This window comes from Trachypithecus francoisi, unplaced genomic scaffold (assembly GCF_009764315.1).
Source record: "Trachypithecus francoisi isolate TF-2019V2 unplaced genomic scaffold, Tfra_2.0 Lachesis_group3, whole genome shotgun sequence".
Lineage (NCBI taxonomy): Eukaryota > Metazoa > Chordata > Mammalia > Primates > Cercopithecidae > Trachypithecus > Trachypithecus francoisi.
In genome coordinates this window covers 38,143,853-38,168,183 of record NW_022681468.1, presented here as the reverse complement: position 1 = coordinate 38,168,183, position 24,331 = coordinate 38,143,853, and the positions used below count along the sequence as shown (strand labels likewise).

At 33.9% G+C, this 24,331-nt stretch overlaps 1 protein-coding gene across 14 annotated transcripts in view; it reads left to right on the top strand.

The window, feature by feature from the left end:
* Positions 1 to 24,331, top strand: part of GPHN (gephyrin) — a 791,686-nt gene that overhangs the window by 411,439 nt on the left and 355,916 nt on the right. For 8 of the 14 annotated variants that reach the window (XM_033187698.1, XM_033187697.1, XM_033187690.1 and 5 more), the window contains exon 4: positions 350 to 442. In XM_033187698.1, the coding sequence (XP_033043589.1) occupies positions 350 to 442 (93 nt within the window). Of the gene's footprint in view, positions 1 to 349; positions 443 to 15,235; positions 15,275 to 24,331 lie in introns of all 14 variants that reach the window. The other 6 variants (XM_033187683.1, XM_033187693.1, XM_033187687.1 and 3 more) reach the window with 1 other exon arrangement.

Here is a 24,331-nt window from a genome sequence, read left to right as displayed (position 1 = left end):
AATTCTAATCTCTATAACTGTCATAGTAGTGTCTTTTGAATGGCTAAAAAGAACTTCAGATGCCATTAATTATAAGCTCTTTATTTATGGTTTTTCTTATGTTTTATTTACTTTCAAGAATGTGATACTTGCATCCTCATTTTCTATAATTAATAAAATAAGTACTCAAAATTTCAGTGCCTTTTGATCAAGAGTGAAACTGTTCCATGAATTGTGCTTAAAAATTTTCTTACTGACTGTTGAAAAGAATCTGTGTTTCCTCACTGAATATAAAGTGTCCGAGGACTGGGATGTTTTGAGCAAGCGGGCAAGTTCTTCTGCACATGACTATACTATTGTTTTCTTTCAGGAAACCCTGATAGATTGGTGTGATGAAAAGGAACTTAATTTGATATTAACAACTGGAGGAACAGGGTTTGCACCACGAGATGTCACTCCAGAGGTGAGATGTACATGCCTTTTCATGTTCAAGGATTAAACTAATCATGTTTTTTTTAATCCTTTTTACTATATTTATATTATTTTTATAACTTTGCTAGGCATAACAAATAACTTGTAGTTCTAATAATGTGAAAATTTTGCTGTGGATGAATTGTGAAAAATGTTTCTTGACTTTTTTTCTTTGGGCTTAAACTAGAAATGATACAATATGAGGAAGATTAAAGTGATCCAGAGGTAATCTGTCATTTGCTTGATGTCAGCCTAATTTTAGGCACATTTTCAAAGGAAGTGATAGCAGAATTCTGATGGTTAGCATGGCATCTGGTCTGATGTGCTTTGTCAATATAATTCTTTTCTTTAGGTACCCTTGTCATTTGTCTAAAATTACACTAAGATGACTGCAATAGAATATACTGATTTTACAATACTTTTGTTGAAAAGGGATATATTTTCCACAGTTCTAAATGTGAACAGCATTTAAATGCAGAATTTAATGAGCCCAAAAGTAGAATTAATATCTAGGCTTAAGAACACAAGAATCATCTTCAACTTGTTTATATATGGAAATAAAAATTAGGGAAAGAATGAAGATAAGCACTATTAACTAATATGGGAGGGGGGTGTATTTTTTCTTTAAGGAAACCATAAACCACAGTTGTCACCTCAGAGCCATGCATAAAATTACATTACCACTTGTGACAGTTTCCTTTACGTCCTCAAACCCCCAACCAAATGTGTTTCTTGGATCAATTTCAACTTAATATTTACTATGTCTTTCTATTTCAAATCAGTACACTATTGTATCTATTACCTTATTAACATACCACAAAATACTTTTGCTCTGTGTCTATTAAATAATTACTGGCCTTCTTATAATAGTACAGTGGTTTTCAAACTTTAGCCTGCATCAAAATCAACTAGAGGACTTATTAAAACACAAATTGCTTGACCCCCCACCCCTAGAGTTTCTGATTCAGTAAAGCTGCAATGGGTCTTGAGAATCTGTATTTCTAACAAGGCCCCAGGTGATGTAGATGTTGTTGTTGTTGGACCATAGACCATACTTTCAGACTTTGAGAACTGCTGCTCTACTATATGAAAATGCAATTTTAAGAAGTATTTTTTTTCTATTCCTCTATATAAAAACCATGGTACATAAACTTTTGATATTATTATAATTAGGGTTTTAAATAAAATAGTTTTGGCTTTCAAAACAATCAAAATCAAGTTGTATTGAGAGGTTAACTTCAACTGCATAAATGAAGTCATCCTTACACAATTTATTTAGCTTCTGGCTTCTATAGTTAATGGTTCTTTGGCCAAGTTTTACATTTCTTTTATGCTATGACTAACTGAAAAAGTACAATTGGGAAGGAAGCCATCTCCTGCAGAGGTGTGCTTATGTTTTGTTTCTTTGTAAGAACATTGACTACTTACGTTAAGATATGGATTTTTGGAGTTTGGGTGCTGTCTTAAGTGTTTTAGTAAATCACTTTGGATTTACATATGCCTATTTTTTGTGTGATGGTTTGATATTTTCATATTTTTTCATAACAGAAAAATAGAAAAAATTTCACCAGAAAATTCATTCATAACCAAATAACAGTATTATTTTTAATTCCTTGGATAATTCATTGTGGGGAAATAATTTACATCACAAAATGTTTTGTATCCTATGGGGCTTCCAGTTAATACAAAATGCTAGGCTGAAAATTCAAACCTTTGAATTCTGGCTCTGCTACTTATCAACAAGGTGACCATAGATGGAGTGTTTTTACTCACACTTCTGATGCCATGTGGGTTTTTTTTACTTGAACCAGCCAATTCTTCAACTTCAATAGATATCAGATGTCCTTCTTTTTATTTCAATTATGTTCTGACACTACCTACCAGGAATTAGTACTAGACTCCGCAGATTTAAGGGCTCAGTCCACAAGATTGCCTTCACGTCACATGCCAGTGGCAAGTACCAGATCCCCAGGCTACTCAAAATTCTGTCCTACTTGACTACAAAGTCAGCTGGTTCCCATAACCCCCCATTTTCAGATTCACTAATTTGCTAGAATAGGTCCAAAAACTCCTGGAAACACTTTACTTATGCTTACCAGTTTACTATAAAGGATACAATTTACGAATAGCCAAATGCAAGAGATGCACAGGGCAATGTATAGGGGCAAGGAGGTTCCACCCCCTCTCAGTATTTAGCACCCCTCCAGCACCTTGATGAGTTCATCACTCTGGAAGCTCTCTGAATCCCATTGTTCAAGTGATTTTATGGAGCTCAATCTCTAACCCCATCCTCAGTGGGTGGAACTGAAAATTCCAATGCTCTAACAACTTAGACTGTCCAATGACCAGACCAGCCCCATCCTGAGGCTATCTAGGCAGGCACCCTAAGTAATCTCATTAGCATAAACTCAGGTGTGATCTGAAGAGGTTTGGTCCTGGCACAGGGGCTCACGCCTGTAATCCCAGCACTTTGAGAGGCCCAGGCGGGTGGATCAGTTCAGGCCAGGAGTTCAAGACAAGCCTGGCCAACAAAGTGGAGACCACGTCTTTACTAAAAACACAAAGAATTAGCCGGGTGTGGTGGCACATGCCTGTAATCCCAGCTACTCCGGTAGCTGAGGCATGAGAATCACTTGAACCTGAGAGTAGAGGTTGTGGCGAGCAGAGGTCACACTATTGCACTCCAGCCTGGGTGACAGAGGGAGATCCTGTCTCAAAAAAGGGAGGGGGGGCGGGAGGGGGGTGCAGAGGGTTTGTTAGGAATAACAAAAGGCGCTCTCTACTCCTATCACTCAGGAAATTCCCAAGGGTTTTATGAGTTCTATAATAAGTCAGGAATCAAGAACAAAGACCAAATGTATTTTTCTCCTATACCTCTATTGAGACTAGTCATTTAACCACTCTTTGCCTTAGTTTTTTATAAAGCAAGGGAAATAAAAGCACCTATTTATCAAGGTGGCTGTGACTGTTCAGTGAGAACTATTCCTGGTATTTTATGTAAGAGTTAATTTATAAGAGTTAAATTTTTTTATTCGTTGCTATGTAACTTATGTAACTACCAAATGGACACATTTGATAGTTTTTCTTTTTTGTATGTAATACCAAATAGGCAACTATAGCCTTTTACTTGATTTAAGGTATGTCCATGAAATCTTTAGAATCTTATTAACTTATGTCTTAATTTTGATAGGGTAAGCTTCATATTTGATCTCTTCCATCTCTATATTATATAAATCACAAATCTTGAATTTCTGCTGTTCTAGTATCTGGGTTTTCTCTCTTTTCTTTTTTGGTACTACTAGTTGACAAGTGTCGGTTTCCATGGTATTGTATATTTCATTATTCAGAAATTGAGCAGTATTTTATTCTTAAAGTTTTTCAGTTATTTGAAAACTATTGAGGTGCTCTTATATTCATATATACCTATAGCAGCTACATAGATAAAATTATATTAGGGGTTTCTTAAATGGATTTAAAATATACATAAATATGTCGTCTCTAATATCTATTTTTGAAAAGAACCAATTTACCTGATTGTGAATAACTTGATCTTTAATAGGTTCACTTCGTATTTTATATGTATATATAAATACATATGAATATGGCAAAAGTTTGTAGCACTCATAAGCTATTAAATAATACCAATAAAATAAATAATAAATAAGCAAACATAAAATCAATATAGGCCTACTAAAAAGTAATTCTACTAATTTCCCTTTTACTTTACACCCTAGAGTAGTTGCAGTTCTTATAATATCTAACATACAATATTGACGTATCAGATAGGAATTTAGAAGTATAATTCTGTACCTGAATTATATAGTAGTTTGTCTGTTTTGATAGTTGTATCTAAAAAGAAGAAGCTGTTTCTAGACACATTTACCTATATTATATACATCAGGATTGCAAATATTTTTTAATGAGGTCAGAAGTTATTGGTAGAAAGCACAAATACTAATTTGATAAAAGTAAAACAATGTAAAACTTCTCCCTTAAAATCCTAATGTTTTATAGTCGATAATTGTCAGTAATTAGCTTAATCTGTAAAGCACAAAGGAAAATTGTTTGTGGGATGTGTGTGTTGTAAGAAAAAAAAATGAAGGATGAAAATGATGAATACGATGAATGAAAAAAGAAATCCAAAGATTTTGTCAATGGGTATGAACTCTAGACAAAATGAAAAATTTAATCAACAGATTTCCCTCTAGGTCTATTAAAAATGAGAGTAGAATATCAAGTATACTAAAATTTATCTTCTTTATTATATATTTTATAGGAATAGGGCTATCAGAATTGATTTTCCTAAATTATGAATTTGTTAATATTTTTAGGCCCTGCGTCATAGAATATGGTTCATCTGATACTTGCATGCCTTCTAGCCTTCTGCCTGCCTCTAAATATGAGATGCTATCAAAACTTACATATAAAAATCATGACAGTTCTCACTCATCAACTTTTTAGAATTGTGTTTTGATAATAAAAAATGGTTTTTAATAATAGATTGCTTGCTTTTTTTCTTTTCTTTTTTTTTTTTCTGAGACAGAGTCTCACTCTGTCACCCAGGCTGGAGTGCAGTGGCATGATCTCAGCTCACTGCAACCTCCACCTTCCAGGTTCAAGCAATTCTCGTGTCTCCGCCTCCTGAGTAGCTGGAATTACAGACATGCACCACCAAGCCCAGCTAATTTTTATATTTTTAGTAGAGACAGGGTTTCACCACATTGGCCAGGATGGTCTCAAACTGCTGACCTCAAGTGGTCTGCCCACTTGAGCCTCCCCAATTGCTGAGATTACAGGCATGAACCACCGTGCCTGGCCAGATTGCATTTTTTTCTGATCTGATAAAGGTTGGATAATTCATTGTGACTAGTGAAATATTAGTAATTATAAAGTTCCACAGATCGTAAAACTCATTTCTATACAAAGTATTATCCCTTTATGTCCCATTATTACTTCAAAGCAATGTATGTCCAAAAAAGGTATTATTACATAAAGGATCTTTTATCATTCTTAAAAAATAAAAGTTTAGTTATAGACATATAAGCAAGGTGAAGTGAGGGCCCTTTAGACATAAATGCATAAATTCTAGAAGAGCTAAAAGATTAAGAAATATTAACAGAAGAATATCTCTATACTTATTTTAAAAGTGTTTGATAATATAGTAAATTAGAAAATGTTAAACTGTTAAATATTTAAAAGGCACAAAATAACTTTCAGTACTTTTAGAGCACTAAGCTGTATTGAATTAAGAGTTGTATGCTAATATATGATTTTGATCATAGGTAAAAGAGTTAAATAAAAGCCTAGCATACATGAAAGTCTCGTCCACTTGCTCATTCGTGAAGCTTTTGTTTTTAATCCTCAATATGTGTTCAGTGCCATGCTTGGTACTGAAGTTAATAAATGGGTGAGACTTTCACAGGAGTAAGCAATGTGGCCCACAAGCCAAATCCAGCCTGTCACCTGCTTTTTTGCATGTCCAGGAAGCTAAGAATAGATTTTACATTTTTCAATGGGTGAAAAAATCAAAAGGAGAGTAATATTTGTGAGGTGAAAAATTATTTGGAATTTGAATTTTAGGGTCTATAAATGAAGATTTATTGGAACAAAGCTATACTTATTTATGTATTGTCTATGGCTAAAATAGCAGAGTTGAGAAGTTGTAAACAAGATCATATAGCCTGTAAAGCCTGACATATTTATCATCTGATGCTTTGCAGAAAAGCCTGTCCACCCCTGGCCTGTTGGATGACAATAAGTCATCTTTACTCACATTTTTTAATTTTCTGACTTTTACCTTTGGTTCTTTAGTAATCCGAATAATGTTAGGTTTCCTTCCTTATATTTTTAATTTTAGGTGGAGCAAAGAAAAAATGCTTTTCTGCCATATTGAAGTGTATTGCCCCATTGTCTCAACAGACAATATAGTATAACAAAAATAAAATATCCCTTATTCTAAGTAATATATAGAATTCTGTACTTTAAAAATTAATAAAATGAATTTGTTATACATTAAGTAAAATCTCACTCTTAAAAATAATTTTAAACTGACAAAAAATAGTTTTAAACTGACATTCTTAGAAATGCCTCATAAAAAAGTATGCTGATATAATTGATGATTATGAAATAATCAAACAAAAGAAGAAATAGCAAAAATACCAGGAAACTATAAATTTGACATAAGGAATATTTATTTAAAAGGGTTCTTATAACTGTTTCATTATGGAAGTGAAGAGGCATCAGACAAAGTGACCAATGCTGAAAGAGGGAAAATACTACAAAATGGTACCAAATAAACCTGACCTAGGAAAAGACTCTGAATTTTAGAAGGCATATTCTGTTTATAGACTACTTTTAGGTTTCTTTGGGGCAGATAAATAACTAAGCTTTTCTACAAATTTTTTTCACTTAGGTTATTAGATTTTTTTCATGAAAATGTCAGTTTTCTAATACAAATTAAAGAAAGTTATAAAAATTGTTTTATAATCAATTTGTTGAAACGTATGTGTGTCATAATTTTGAGTGTTTGCTTACTATAAGACAGGTATTATTTTATGCAGTCATTAGTCATTTTTCTTATATTGTAATGCTTCAAAAATAAGAACACTGTATAAGCACTGGGAAGAAGAAAAAATTGAGCTAAGTTACTAACAACATGTTAATGATTTTCAGTTTGTTACTCCTGTGAAAGATAGTGAGATTTTACATTTAATAACTCACCTAAAAGTTAATATTGGCCATTTTAACAGTCAGAAAACACTCTCCTACAGAAGCATAGCGAAAAACACCATATTTAATCATTTGTTTTTGATAGAAAATTTGATTTTGTTTTGAGTAAAATAAAATATCTGTTATACATGGTAAGGCTAAAATTAATCATATTGAACTAGGATTTTGACTATCTTAAAATTGTTCTGTGCCGCTTACAAAGCAGAATACTAGAAACCCTTATACTTGAAGTATTTAAAACTGAATTTATTTAAATGTTCCATTCCTCTATGGTCAGCTTTGATGGTTATATTTGATCCCATTTTAAGGAGCTCATCCTAATTTTATGAAATAGGTCCCATGTCATATCTTCGTATAAACATGTTGGCATGCAATATGGTATAGTGGAAAAGGCTTACACTACAGAGTCAGATTCCTAAATTTAAATATTAGTGCTACTACTTACTAACTATGAAACTTAAGGCAAGTTGACCTGTTCAAATCTGTTTTCTCATCTGCTAAATTAGCTGATGCCTACCTACCTCTCAAAATTGTTGATTCTAATAATAAACAGTCAATAATAAAAACTAACACATATAGCAATTACTATGTGCAAGGAACTCTTTTAAGCATATGTTAACTCATTTAGTCTTCAAAGCAACCATACAAGGCCGGGTGTGGTGGCTCATGCCTATAATCCCAGCCCTTTGGGAGGCCGAGGCAGTGGATCACTTGAGGTCAGGATTTTGAGACCAGCCTGGCCAACATGGTGAAACTCGTGTCTACTAAAATACAAAAAAATTAGCCAGGCATGTTGTTGCGTGCCTGTGGTCCCAGCTACACAGGAGGCCGAATCACGAGAATTACTTGAACCCAGGAGGTGGAAGTTGCAGTGAGCAAAGATGGGGCTACCTGGGTGACAGAGTGATACCCTGTCTTAAAAAATAAATAAATAATAAAATATGTATAAGGCAGGTACTATTTATTGTTAGCTCTGCCTTAAAGATGCAGAAACTGTGACACAGATTGATTCATTGACTTGCCCAAGATTTTTCAAGTAGTAAATGGCAATAAATGCGTGTAAAAGGATCTAACATCTTTGTAGATGCTCAGTATTCGTTCTTTTTCTTCCTCATTTAATTAACAGTACTACCTATTATCTCTAGTTAGATATGGTGGCCCCAAATACTTTTGCTACTAACCATTGTGTTTCTGAGAGCTATTGTTAACTACAAACCTAACTGGTAGATATGTCTTAAAAATAAGGACTTGTCTTGAAACAGCCAGATATGTGAAAAAATAGCTTTTTAATAATAGCCCACTGTATATCTGGGGTTTGTAATTATTTTTATATTGTCCACTGAAAGCAGAAATTTTTTTTCAGATCATAGTCACACTTAGTACCTTCCTGTTTGGTAAGAACAGCATTCATTGTCTTTGTTCAATGTAACAAATATTTATGAAGCACCTTGGACTTTATCCAACTTAAAGCTGAAGTACATATACTCCTAAAATAGTCACATGACAATTCAAGACAGTATAAACCTGGTACCAGAAATATTCAGCCAATTCAGGCAAAAAGATTTATTCAAAGAGAAAGATTAAAAGCGAGTTTGAGTAATCAGTGAAATTTTTATAAAATTTAAGCTAAACTTGAGTGGGATTCAGGTTTTGAAAGAGGAAGACATTATATTAGGAGTAAAGAAGAAGGAAAATATTGAGCAAGGCACAGAGAAATATAAACATAAAATCTTTCTGGCTAAAACAGAGAATTCACTTTACATAGGAGGATGGATACACTAGACCTACATTATTTTATTTCTTTCAGACTGGCTAGGGAGGGACCAAATATAGAAATGAGAGATTTACTGTATTAGTCTGTTCTCACATCACTAATAAAGACATACCCAAGACTGGATAATTTGTAAAAGAAAGGCTTAATTGACTCACAATTCAGCAGGGTATGGTAGGCCTTAGGAAGCTTACAGTCATGGTGGAAGTTGAAGCAAACACGTCCTTCTTCACATGGCGGCAGCAAGTAGAAGTGCAGAGCCACAGTGGGAAAGGCCCCTTATAAAACCATCAGATCTCAAGAGAACTCACTATCATGAGAACCATGAAAAAAGTATGAGGGTAATTGCCCCATGATTAAATTATTAATACCTCCCGCTGAGTCCCTCTCATACATAGGGATTATGGGAATTACAATTCAAGACCAGATTTGGGTGGGGACACAGCCAAACCATATCACTGTCCTTATTCAAAGATTCCTTGGAAACCAGAACTCATAAGTCTACTATCAGTATAGACAGTAAAATCATGCTTTCAGGACTTTCTTAGACTCTTTTTTGAATCAGCATTTATTCAAATGCATATGAATACATTCCTCAGTAGGACTAACTTTATTCTTTTTGGAGTTTGTTTTTATGCCCTGGTTAAAAAAAAAAAAAAAGTTTTGACTTAATCTGCGAACATAGTAACTATCTATCTATTTATTTATTTATTGAATTTAAATTACTGAAAGGCACCAAATTCCAATTTTGTTGATTTGCTGTTTGGAAACCTTTTCAATCAATATTTCCCTTAGAATCAAGAATCAAGACAATCAAGGAATATGTTATCATAGATTTTGTCAGTGCTATATCTCTAGTTAGCTTAGCATTTGTATAAAATTACAAACTTTATAATAGTAGAGAAATCATAGTATCTCAGAATTTGAAGAGAACAAAGACCATCATGTTCAAAGCCCTAGCATGCCCTTTTCATCATTCCAGCCTGAACATTTCAATCATCACTTCTTCTATCGAAGAGTTCATTGTTTAGACAACTGTAGTTGTTTGAAAGTCTAAATATATCAAACTGAAATCTGTCACCTTATAATTTCTACCCACTTGTCCTAATTCTGCTCTTGGCTATGCTCAAAAGAAGGTTAATTCCTCCTTTACATGACATTTCTGGTATTTGAAAAGAAATGTTACATTTCTCCTTAAGTCTACTTACTTTTGGATTATTTTTGCATTTAATTTTTCCACCAGGCACAGACTTACCCAAAACATACATTCTCTATTTTTTATGCATGAAAAAAGAAAAGCTCCATAGTAAAATGGTACCAGTATAAAAATTATAGGTACAAAATTAGACCATCTAGATAAATAATTAGAGCAATAATTGACTTTGCATTTAAGACTTAAGTTGAAAGGGTCCTATTCCACATAGTAGCACTAAAGAGGGAAGAGTACATTGTTCCTTGAGGTCAGAATTTTTGCAATTTTGAGAATAAGGCAAAAACAAAAATTTCCTATGTGAAGAACCCACAAATAAAAATTATATATTCAGTTGCCTTTAAATATATGTCCTAATTGTATACCTACTCTATCTCAGAGTATGCACTCAGCTTTTATGGGACCCTATGGATAAGAGAGATCATATGTTAAATAAACATATAAGCAAGTGTACATGCAAGTGATGGTAAGTTCTGTTTCTAATTACCGTTCTAACTAGAAAAATATTGTTGCCCATATAACCTTTTATGGAGTAGCATAACAGACTGGTTAATTCTGCTCTGTAATGGGCATTAAAATAATAAAAATAATATGGTGGTTAAGAGCACAGACTATTTGGGTTTGAATCTTAGATCCACCTGTTATTAGTGTGCAACCCCATATAATTTACTTAACTTTAAAAACCTGTTTTCTTATGTGTAAGATGAAGATAGTAAGAGTACTTGCCTCATAGAGTAGTTATATTATGTAAATAATAGAAGCAAGGCACTAAAAACAATATTTCCTTGCGACATAAATCTTTGCTATTGTTATCTACAATATATTTAGAAAGAGCTTTAGCTTTAAAAATAAGTAAATTATGGTTGAATAAATACTGTAAGAATTATTCTCTGTAAGAAAAAATCAAACAGGGTAGGACCTAAAGTACACAATAGTATAGTTGTGGAAAAGGGAAAAGAAATACCAAAGAGGACTTGTTAAATCCTTATTTTAGCTTGAATTTATCGGTGATAATATCTTGAAATCACCTTTCTAGTTCACCCTTCCAAATCTACTCTTGTGAAATAAAAAGAGGCTAGCATACCAGAATACCTTGGTTTTGCAAAATATGTGCTAAGAAATTAACAATTAAAATATAAATAAATATTTTGCAGATATATTAGTAAAATGCTAAAAGTATATTTATCTAGAGACATAGTCTACGGATGGAAGATTTCAGGATATTCCTTTCTTTACTGCTCTCTGGAATCAGGAATATGGATTTCTATCTCTGTATATTAGGTGCCCATCTATGAAATGGACTTACTGTTGCTTTTGAATACTTTATATCTGTCAAGTGCTATGAACTTCTCAGAATAATATCACTGAATTAGAAGGGAAGAATATTCGTAACTTTGTTGTTACTGCCTGCCATAAAAGGCATCTGATAGGGACTCAGAAAGTAGATTCAGGCAACAAAGTAAACAATTTGAATTATTCTAATAATATTACCAGTATTGGAACTTGGAACTGCCACTAAAATATGAAGGACAAATGTCCACTGGAGGTAGTAACCATTTTAGATAATTATTAATGGAACACAGATGAGAAATAGCAGAAAGGATCCAAGTTCCTTCAAAAGATGCTGAAAAGAAAGAAGCAGTAAACCTCTCTTGTGTGTACAGTTTGAACATGATGGTTGTCAGTGTCACTGAATGAGCAAGACCAAAAGCCAAAGGCAACAGTGTGGAAGAAGCAGTCCATCATGCTGGAAGGACTAATTGATATACAAAGAAATAAAGTATACCTCTCTGTGAAGAATGAAGATAACATTATAGCCATGAGTGCCACTGGGATGATTTAAGTATCTTCCCCCTCAGCTTCTTCACTCCTTTCTATAAGTTGTATTGCAGCAAATAACATAATGTCCTTGCGTGGAATAATCCTCAGGCTAAACATTTATGGAAAGAAAAGCTAGGTCAGTTTTGATTAGGAGGTGCTTCTGAATGCAGTTTCACAAAATTTTTTAAATACTCTTTTTTACAAAATGGAGGTATTTAAACCAGAGAGAATATAATTGTTAGTTTTGACTATTGTATAACTATAATGGAGTCTTATTATAATGTGTCAATTGTCTGCTATGATTCAAGATTACATTGTATAGGCAAACCCATTATAATGAATAGGTCACTTTAATAACCCCATTGATGAGATTCAAAAGAAATTCATATCATGCTAATTTCCAACTATTGTTAGGGTATGTATTTAGAAGTATTGTGTGATACTTTGATATAAGTTCCCTTTATGGGCCCTATTTACTTCCTCTTTCATTCTCTCCCATTTTGCCATTTTCAAGACTTACTGGTATTGTACTTTGTCCTTCAAGATGGGGCTGCTCTCTGGGGCAGATAGATGAATGAATATCACCCTCTTTAATAAATAATATTTAGAGGAATGAGTGGCTATTTGTATATAATATTGAAAGCAGGCCAGGTGCGATGGCTCATACCTGTAATCCCAGCACCTTGGGAGGTCGAGGTGGGCAGATCACCTGAGGTCAGGAGTTTGAGACCAGCCTGGCCAACATGGTGAAACCCCATCTTCACTAAAAATAGAAAAATTAGCCAGGCATGATTATATGCCCCTGTAATCCCGTCTACTCAGGAGGCTGAGGGAGGGGAATCATTTGTACCCAGGAGATGGAGATTGCAGTGAGCCAAGATCGCACCACTGTACTCCAGCCTGGGTAACAGAGCAAGACACCATCTCAAAAATAAAATAAAAAATAAAATTAATAATAATCATAATATTGAAAGCAAATCCTAGTATAAGTATACATTCCCCCAAACATTTACCATGGGCAATAGTCGCAACAATATTAACAGTAAATTCTAGTGTATCATTGCTCAAAGTTTAGTTATTACTCTTTGCCTTCTAAATATAAAATACTATAGGACAGGGGTCAGCAAACTTATTTAAAAGGGCCAGATGGTAAATTTTTTAGATTTTGTAGGCACATGGTCTCTGTCAAAATTACCCAACTCTTCCAGACCTGTAGAACAAAGGCAGCCACAGATGATATAAATAAATGAGCCTGGCTGTGCTCTAATAAAACTTTATTATGGGCACTGAATTTGGATTTCATATATTTCCATGTGTCATGAAATACTGTTCTTCTTTTGATTATCTCTTGAATCATTAAAAATACAAAGATCACTTGTAGATTGCAGGCCATACAAAAAAAAAAAAAAAAAAAAAAAACAGGAAATGGGCAGGATTTGGCCCTGAGGCTATAGTTTACCAACCCTGTTTTAGAACATTCCTGTTCTATAGTGCACTAGCATCTGCTCTGTTAATCTAAAAGCTCATAGTATGTGAGCTTTCAGAAGAATACTCTGAAAATTTGAGACTGAGAGAGGAAGCCCCATAAGAAGTTAATGCTTCATGGACTCAAATATGTACTTAAAGCCTACAAGATACAGGTATAGATATAGATATAGATATATACATGCCAGGCACTGTTTCAGATGTTGAGTTAGAGCAATGAGCTAATAAGTCAAAAGTTCTTACCTTTATGGAATTTACATTTTAGTGAGAGAAGACAAAGTATTAAAAAACAAGTAAACTATAGTACTGGAGATGGTAAGTGCTATGTGTAAAAATTAACCAGGGAGGGAGGATAGTAGCCCAGGCAGGAAAGAGGGTTATAATTTTAAATAGGGTCATCCATTAAGGAGGGCCTCATTGATAAGATGACATTTGAACAAAGACCTAAAGGAGGAGAAAGAGGAAGCCATGGATCATCTGGAACCTGAATGCCACCCTTAGTGTAATAGAGTAGAGGCAAGGCATGAACTGACATATTTTAATGTAGAAACAAGTTAGGAGACTATTAAAATAATCCAGGTGGAAAATGACAGTGGCTTAGACCAATGATAGAGATGGAGGTAGTGAGAAGTAGATTATTGATATATTTTGAAGGGAGAGGTAAACAGATGGAATAAGATAAAGAGAGAAGTCAGGTATAAGACCTGACTTGGGAATTAGAAGGATGTAGTTTCCATTTAATGAAATGGAGAAGACTATGGGAAAAGTAGGTTTGAGGGGGAAGATCAAGAATTTTACTTTGGTTATGGAAACGTGAACTTCCTTTAGGTATTCAAGTGGAGATATTGAATTGCAATTAGATATTAGGTATATGAGGCTGAACACAGTGGCTCACACCAGTAATCCTAGCACTTTGGGAGGTTTAGGTGGGTGGATCACATGAGGTAAGGAGTTCAAGACCAGCCTAGACAACCAGGTGAAACCCTGTCTCTACTAAAAAAAAAGAAAAGAAAAGAAAAAAGCCAGACGTGGTGGTGCACGCCTGTAATCCCAGCTACTCAGGAGGCTGAGGCAGGAGAATTGCTTGAACCCAGGAGGCAGAGGTTTGCAGTGAGCTGAGATTGCACCACTGCACTCCAGCCTGGGCGACAGAGTGAGACTTCTTCCCCCTGCCCCCCAAAAAAGTAGATATTAGGTATATGTATCTAGACTTCAGTAGGAAAATCTGGGCTAGAAATATTATTTTTGGAGTCATCAACATATAAATGGAATTAAAATCCATGACAATTGATGAGATCACAAAGATATTTACTGGTATTACTATTTGTTGATTGACATTACTGCCCCTGATTCTTTCTCATCCACTTTCAAAGAGGTAGGTAGTTTCTAGTAATCTGTCCCCTCTGCTCATTCACAAAGAGTGGAAGGGATCCCACTGAATTAGAAACCCGATCTACACAGGAAGTACCATTAGTTGACCATCTTCCCATTTTGCCATGGTGTAAACATAAGAGTGAATTTTTCCAAGTACCTCCTTGCTGGAAACTGTTTGCACTGGAGGTAAGTGTGAAAGGGGAGGTTGTGGGGAATGATGGGGTGAGGGCTTCCTAAACCTTTCCCATAACTCAGAAATGGTTTCATTCTGAGGAAGGGAGAAGGTTCAGGCTGGTTCTTACTTCCCTGAACCAGTTCATACAGCCCTAAATTTGACCTGCTTTCCTCAAACTGGGAGTCAGAAATCCCTTTTCTCTTCTGTTTTTCTGCTGCAGAAATTCCCAACATTCCCATTTTGTGGGCTCCAGAAAGGGGTAAGCGAAGACTTCAATCCCAGCCAATCATTTTCAGATTAATAATTTTTAGTGTTTTGGTTTCTTTTATCATAAAAAATGCTTGGACCCATTTTTCACATCTGTTTAATTTCTTTGTGGATTGCTATGTATCTGTGTTCTAGGGTCATTCTGTATCCCTGGGCAATAGAGTTCAGATCCATCTGCTATTTCCATTTGTGTGCTGTTCTCTTGTGGATTCTCATTTGCAGTTTATTGATTACTGTATCCTAGATGGAAGACACCCAATTCAGGGGACTGCCTCACTCTCAATCTCATCTTTTCCTGAATGGTGTTTTATTCCTCTGCTGAAAGCTTGTTATTACCCTATACAACTGCTTCTGATGATCTGTCATTGTTTCTCTACCATTCTGTCTTCCTGCTTGATTGCCTTTGGTTTTTGTCTCTCCTTTTTGCCTCACTTCACTCATCTGCTGAATGATTTGCATTCTTCACTCACTGGTATTTTGTCCATCAGCAAATGGCCTGGTACTGCCGTATCCATCTGCCATTTTAGCATTTTAGACTGCCCAGCATTATCTGTCTGCTGCCCTACAATTCCCCTATACTATGGCCTAACAAGTGCTACGCCATCTGCCTGCCTGATCTTGCCCTGCCCAATCTATACCTGTAACACTGTAAGTAGGTGAGATTGTTTAGCATTTCTGCTATCATCTACACTTGCCTTGTGCCACTGAGTTAGACTGCTGACTGAGTTTGCTCGACTGTTGCCTCCTCTTCCTATTTGCTGCCTGTGGCTGCCCCATTAATTTATTTGAGACATTGCAATCATCTCCTATGTACTTGCAACTTGCTGATTGGCCTGTGTTGCCTCCTTTATAGTTTGCTGCATTTAAAAAATCACTGGCATTGCTCCTCTGTTGTCTTCTAACCCTGATCATACTTTATTTCCAATAAAAGTTTTACTTACATATTGTCCAAACATCTTAGAAATAGGAAAATGCTTTGCTATTTAACAGCCCAGTCCAGTTTGCTCCTAAACTGACTTTTTAAACTCACTACCACCTGTCTTTTCTGCTTTTTTGTACAACTCCACATTCTTCTCTTTACATAAGAATATATATTTTTAAAAATCATCATCTTTGCTTAAGTTTTCTTTTCACATCATATATTATGTACATTTATTTCTCATGTATGGGATCTTTCAATGATTTTCCATATCCTAAAATTATTTCTTAATTTATTTTTCCTAAATTTTCCAGGGTTTTATAAGGACAAGTTACTCCTATTAATTTTATTCTTTTTAATAAGACCAGAAGATTTTTTTGCAACTTTAAAAGTATCATCTCTAAAAATAATAAATTTAATTATCTTATAATTCTTTGTAGTTCAGATTAAAGTAGCTTTCTGCTCTGCCCTATTTTTTCCTTTGAGAATATCATTTCTCAGCTTCCTCATAGTTTACGTAATACCAGTTCTTTAGAGATCCTGTAGATGTATTTATCTTCCTTCCTTTTAAACTCTTTTCTTGTATGTTGGGTAAACCTTTGAAATTGATATTTTCTCATTATTGTATTTGCAAAGTACTTGGCATCTAAAAATAACTTGCAACATAACATTATCTGCACTGTAAACCTTATAGTCTTAATAGCTTTTATCTAAATGAAAGCTCAAATACAAGAACCAAAGAATAATTTTGGTGAAATTTGCAAGCATCTAAGGAGAAGATATAAAGTGGAGTGTGTATGTGTGCCTGCACATGTATATATAGAAATTTGAAGTGTTTTATGTGTGTATCTACAACATCATTGTGCTCGAAGTGTGGAAAATGCTGAGTATCCATATTACATTTTATTTTTACAAAAAATCTAAAGAGGTGATAGATTTAGGGATATGGAAAAAGTATGGATGGGTTTTTATTTTCTTTTAATAATATAGATAAAATTTGTCAGTGTGAAGAAAAGGATGCTCTAGGAAAGTTAAGAAAATCATTTCAGTAGTTTTTTAAAATTTTGGTAAAATATAAACGTAAAATTTACCATTTTAACCAATTTTAAGTGTACAATTCAGTGATATTAGCACATTCACAGTTTTGTGCAACCATCACCACTGTTTCTAGAACTTTTTTTTATCATTCCACATAGAAACTCTGTACCCATTAAACAAAAATTCCCCATTCCTCTCTCCCCCAACCTCTGGTAAATTCTATTCTATTTTCTGTCTTTATAAATTTGCCTATTCTAGATACCTCATATAAGTGGAATCATACAAGTTTTGTCTTTCAGTGTCGAGCTTATGTATTAGAATTTCATCCTTTTTTAACTCTGATTAATATTCCATTGTATGTATATACCACAACTTGCTTATCAGTTCACCTGTTGGTGGACACTGGGTTGTTTTCAGCTTTTAACTTTTATAAATAATGCTCCTACAAACATTGGTGTGCAAGTATCTGTTTTTCTTTTGGTTATATAACTAGAAATGAATTCAATAGCATTTAATACTTTTGTCCACGAAGAAATTAAATTAATAGCAAAGAGAGCAGGGAGAAACTACATAATTAATATAAAAGATTAATAAATCCAAGATATTATATTAGGAACAGAAGAAATTATAAACTTTTAGAAAGGCTACAGAAGGCCAAATGATAAAATTTAGAAGACTGTATTCTATGAATAAAAGGGAGAATGAAGTTAAAATAACACAGATCTTGGATGATTGTAAGATAACAAAAATGATTCTGAAGAAAGTTAAATTTAAAAAAAAAAACAACTTAAGGACAGTATGATGGCACATCTTTGAAATGGAATAATGTGGGCTTTTATAGAGGAGAGAGGTAGGCATTTGAAAGGCAGAATTTAAATGAAGATGACTAAGATGAGGGAACCAGGTCATGTTTAGAGGAACCAGAAATGGGAACAGGAATTCATTTCAATCCAGAGATCCTTCATCCTGTATACTCAGCCTTCTACCACTCATAGACATTTTTCTAAAAAGATTCCTGGGCTCAAACCCGAGATTCCAATTCAGTAGGTTTGGAATTTGGTTTAGGTAATGTGCAAATACATGCCTGTGTGTGTGTGTGTGTGTGTGTGTGTGTATGCATATGTATCTCTGTGTGTGTTTTAATCCACTGATGAAACACAATGTGAGTTAAACTGTACTCTGTACCATAGCGTCCTAGACCTTATAAGAATTAAATAAGTTAAAGAGAATTGGCCCTTGTCTTCAAGCAGTTTAAAACTGCAGTAGTTAAAATAATGATGGACTTAGGAAAGAAGGCTTTCAATCTGTTAGGTGATAAGTTCTCATTTGTTAATTCAACAATTTTAGGGTGGTGATTTTTATACACTCTATCAACTGAGGTTCCTCATCTAAACTATCAAACACAGAATATTGTTTGACTATCTTCTCAGTTATCCTAAGGGTGGCACACCAGCTAGTACCATTCTATATGTGTGAAAGAGAAGTTAATTCACTAGATACAAAAATTCTCTCAGAACCTTTTAAGAAAGGTTGGGTAATCTGTAGTCTGCTAGGAATATGTGACACAAAGACGTAAAATCTTGCTCTTAAGGGGCTCACATTCCAGGAGAGGGGAAAAGACATTTAACAAAAAATGCATTTCTAATATCAACCGCACAATTTTGTTCTTTTCATCTAATGGTCTGAGGGAAATGTTCAAAGTCAGAGTGGCTGTATATAAGGAAATCCTTTCACCTCTTCTAAGCATTATTGATTCAGGAAGAAGAATGTAATAAGAATGATAAATTCTGTATTACAACTTTTCACAGCTGAAGGATGCTGGCAGTAACTTAAATGTCAATAGGAATCTCTTTAATTTTAAAGCCTAAAGCATTCAGTGGCAGGTTAGTGATTTCATTGGTAGCTATTAATAAACAACAGTAACTAAAACCAGGTTTATTAGTTTCATAGTAAAGAGTAGAAAATGGCTATAGGTAAGTAGATAACTAATGTCCAATAGGCTGTTCTTGAATGTAATTGAAAGCACAGTGAGAGATTTTTGCCCCCGAAGTACAACTCTTATACCAATAATGAAAATGTTCAGGAATTTAATTAATTCTCACTATCAATTAAAACTCACTAAAATTCCTGGTGTCAGAAGGTTCAGTCATATTCATTAGTTTTTCTTTTGGATTTGATTATTTCTGAACTATAAATTTATTTGTCCTCCCTATACTGATGTATGTATTTAAACTTGAGAGCAGTTAGCTTTCATTCCTATTACTGAGTACTTCACACTGATTCCTTTACGATAAACTTTACTAACACATTTTTCCTTCTTCCTTCCAATTTCTTACCAAACTTTATTTTAACAGCACAGCTATGGGAAGGTCAAGGTTGTCATGTCAACAGAAAAGCACTACAATAGAAATTACGACCAGATTAGCTTGTTTTCTTAGCAATAATGAACAATTTTAAAAGGTTTTGCTTTGCCTGCATTCATTCTGAAAAACATTTCAAAGCAGAAAAAGCAGATTATGCAGATATTTTAATAATGTGGAATAAAGGAAAATATGAGTAACATAATTTTATTAAACTCATTTTATTAATAATAAATATACTTTTTCTTGTCTTATGATCTCTGAACTCCTATTTTATTTTGAGGAAACTGAATTTAAAATGGAGTGCTATAATGTGTTTCCTTTGTGTGAAAGTTAATCTGAGAAGACAATACGTCTATCTCATTCTTACTAGGCTTCAAGTCCTTTATATCTAATAACAAGAAAATTATCTGAATTAGGCAACTACTGTCTAACAAATCATCTATTTTTTCTTTTACTTTTTTATTTTCTCCACTGAATGACAGCAGAATGTATTCAAGACCTTGCAAAGGATATGGTTGAAGATGTAGCTTCCTTATATAAACATTTTGTGAAGGTGTCCATAAAATGAAGTGAAACTTTTGTGAAGTTTCACTTTTTTGATTTTGAATATGGATAATATGGATAATAACTAAGGCACTAATAATCAGTCTCCTAGTTTCTTAATTTCTTTTCCCCCCATTTGCCCTCCTACCATCAAATACTTCAATGTTGCTGCAGAAACTAACTCCTGGCACAAGAAGTCAGGTAGGTGAGAAAGAGATCACTGGGGGAAAGTAAATTGCCCCAGAAAGACAGACTTTTTGGTACAAAGATCCTTTATTCACATGTAACAGTCTTTAATTTTATGAACATCAAAATCAATACCTGAAAAGTTCACTAGTTAGATATTTGGAAGTTTTTAAAATACAAGCCACCACCAGATTTTTTGTATTTGACTTAGAATGCTTTTTAGATTTCTTATAATATTTAGTAATTATGAAGAAATTTAGTGTTTTTTACTTATATCAGCAACATAAAAACTGCTCAAATTTGATTCCTTACATGTTCAGGAATCAATTTTTCTTTGGTTTATTCATAGCCATAGTAGTACATGTATATTTACTTTGCAATCAAAGGCAGTAATTGCCTTACAGAGATCTTAAGCAGAGGTCCTCAAAGAAAATACTATATCTCTTATAAGTTAAATTATTTCTCATCCAATGCTTTCTTATCAAAATTAAGATAGACTCTGTGAGAGGGATAAAATATGAAGTCTGTTTAGATATCCCGCTTCTCATGAAGGTTAGTAACTACATGGTAAGGCTAAAGACCATCTGTAAAAAGCTTCTCTTTTACCAACAAGAAAACTGGTTTTCAAATTTCCATACTTTCCAGTTAGTGTTAAAGTATTAGGAGCACACCATTTTGCATATTATATGTGTTCAACCATAGCATAAAATGACCTTTTTATTGTGAAATGGGTATTCAAACCATATTTTAATAGAAAAATATATGGTCATTTAGGAAAAGGAAAAGATGACGTTCATCTTTTTAATAATAGAGTTTTAAAATAACTCCTTTTTTACTGAACATGGAAATAATACGTGTTTTTTGCAAAAAAAAAAAAAAGAATTTGGGGAAAATATAGCAAAGTAAAATGAAGCTAATAAAAACACTAATAATCTGAATCCACAATTATTACCTAAGACTAATTCATTAATTTGTCCAACTGGGAGCACATCATATATACTGGTTTATATCTTGGTTTTCTTAGTAATATCATCCCAATTATTATAATAATTACTAAAATGTATAGTACACTTACTGTATGCCATGTATTTTTATAAGTACTTTGTATATTATATCTACAATATTTATTTGTATATTTAATCTACACAACAAGCCTACAGAATAGGTAGGTACCACTTATTGATAAGAAAATTACATTTAGAAAGATTAAATGATTGAATAAATTGACCTAGATGTAGCAAAAGATGATAGAACTAGAATTTGAACTAGGTAGTCTTTACTCCAGATCCCTTGGTCTTAGCCACTCTCCTTTTCAGATAATGTAAGCTTTTTCTTCATTTAATAACTGTTCTACAAAAAATTGGGATTTGTCAATCACTGAAAAATATTAAAAACCTATGAGTAATTTAATTTCCCTATCATTAAACATTTAGGTTATTTCCTATTTTCTATCACATTCTCCTTTGTATAAATTATTATGTATACTTCTGATGATCACTTTAGAAATATTTCCATAAAATAGAATAACTCACTCAAAATTGTGAAGTCTCGTATTACATATCACTAAATTACCCTCTTAGAATATGTACAAATTTATATATTTGTACTATCAGTTTATGAGATTGTATTTCCATTAATCATTATTAATCTTATGAATCTGGTAGGTGAAAAATTGTATTTTTATTGGCATGCTGTAGAATATTAATTTTTAATCTTACCAATCTGGTAGATGAAAAATTGTATTTTTATTGGCATTTATAGAATAGTTAGATTAAACGCTGTTCTTGAATTTATTCAGTTTTGTTTCTCCTTTTATAAACTGCCTGGGTTTTTTGTTTTGTTTTGTTTTTGGCTCAGTAGCTGTTCTTAAATACTGATTCTAACCACAAAGAGGAGTGTAAAGAATTGGTTGTCAAGAAATAATTTTGGTAAGGTCAAATTTATGTTTTGGCTGTATCATTTTGACACATAAACCATTCATTTTCTCATTTCTCAAATTCCAGTGACATACTAGTACTCAATTATTTTATCACTCATGCTCTTAACAACACAGATCAAGCCAAAAACTATATCCTGAATCAAAGGCATGAAGTTAATAAAATACAAACACGTTTCTTTCTAATAAGTTAGTTTTTCCCTTTGTGAGATTTTTTTCATAGCTGATGCATGATAGTTTATGTTCTAGCTATCCTTTTCTTATGTAATGTTCACTGTTAAACAATTTACAGATAGAAACTTACTGAACTTCAGTAATTTAGAACTAAGGGTCTATTCATAGATATAAGCCCTGGAAAATAATGTATAATTAGGACATTTAATACACTGAGCTACTATTAGCAGTCATTTTAAAAAATACCAAATATAAACTTTTACACAATTATTTTGCTTGGCAAACTCATTTTTCTATATAGGAATTCCAAAGGAGACCTTATTCTAGCGTGCAATTAATATGAATTATTTCTGATTATCTAGATATTGAAACCATTTTATAAACTTCTCTGACATGTAGAGCTCAACTTCCTCTTAAGTGTTCAAGACAAACTATTTTTTTTTTAGTTGCCTATAATATGCAAACCATTTCAGAACCCAGAGATTTTTGGTAAGTGAATTAACATGTGGTTTGTATTTGTACATGGAAACTGTATGTATAAATGGTTTTCAACCAGGGTAAATTTTGGTTCCCCAGGGGACATTTGCAATGCCTGGTGACATTTTTGGTTGTTACAGTTGGAGGTTACCTAGTGATATCGGGTGGGTAGAGCCCAGGGATACTGCTAAACATCCTGTAGTGCATGGGACAGTCCCTACAACAAAGAATTATCTGTCCCAAAATGTTAATGCAGAGATTGGAAAAACCCTCATGACATAGTATCATTGAGTACGCACTAACTGCCAGGTTGTGCTGGAGGCTGCGGGTACATGGGTAGAAAATTATGATCTTACCGGTTAGGAAAGTTACATTTCATTGTGAAACAGAAAGATCTAGATTTTTTAAATGATAATTTAAATGATAATGAGATTTTAAAAATGTTATTATATTAACATATAATAATGTTATATAATTGTTATGTTAATATAATAACATATTGTTATAAGAATATATAATTATTGTGCTGTGGTAATTTTATGTGTGATAAGTATATGACATATTTAGGAACAAAAATTCTACCTGAGGGACTTACTTAGTTTTGGGAAACTTTCAAAGAAGTGGCAAGTGATATTGGCATTGTTTTTGCTGTTGTTGTTGTTATTCCTTACCTTTTATTTAATTTACAAAAAAAAAAAAAAAACCAGGCGCGGTGGCTCAAGCCTGTAATCCCAGCACTTTGGGAGGCCGAGACGGGCGGATCATGAGGTCAGGAGATCGAGACCATCCTGGCTAACGCGGTGAAACCCCATATCTACTAAAAAATACAAAAAACTAGCGGGGCGAGGTGGCAGGCACCTGTAGTCCCAGCTACTCGGGAGGCTGAGGCAGGAGAATGGCTTAAACCTGGGAGGCGGAGCTTGCAGTGAGCTGAGATCCGGCCACTGCACTCCAGCCCAGGCGACAGAGCGAGACTCCGTCTCAAAAAAAAAAAAAAACCACAAATAGTATAGTTACAGCATAATGGATTTTCAAAAGCTGAACATATCCATATAACCATCCAGATCAATAAACCAGAATATTATCAGTGTCCCAGCAAACGGTCCTTGTTCCCCTTTATAGTCACAGCTCAATCCTCAAGTGTAACTACAATTTTGACTTTTAGCACTATAGATTACTTCTTTTTTTTTTTTTTTTTTGAGGCAGAGTCTCACTCTGTCGCCGGGGCTGGAGTGCAGTGGCCGGATCTCAGCTCACTGCAAGTTCCGCCTCCCGGGTTTACGCCATTCTCCTGCCTCAGCCTCCCAAGTAGCTGGGACTACAGGCGCCCGCCACCTCGCCGGCTAGTTTTTGTATTTTTAGTAGAGACGGGGTTTCACCGTGTTAGCCAGGATGGTCTCGATCTCCTGACCT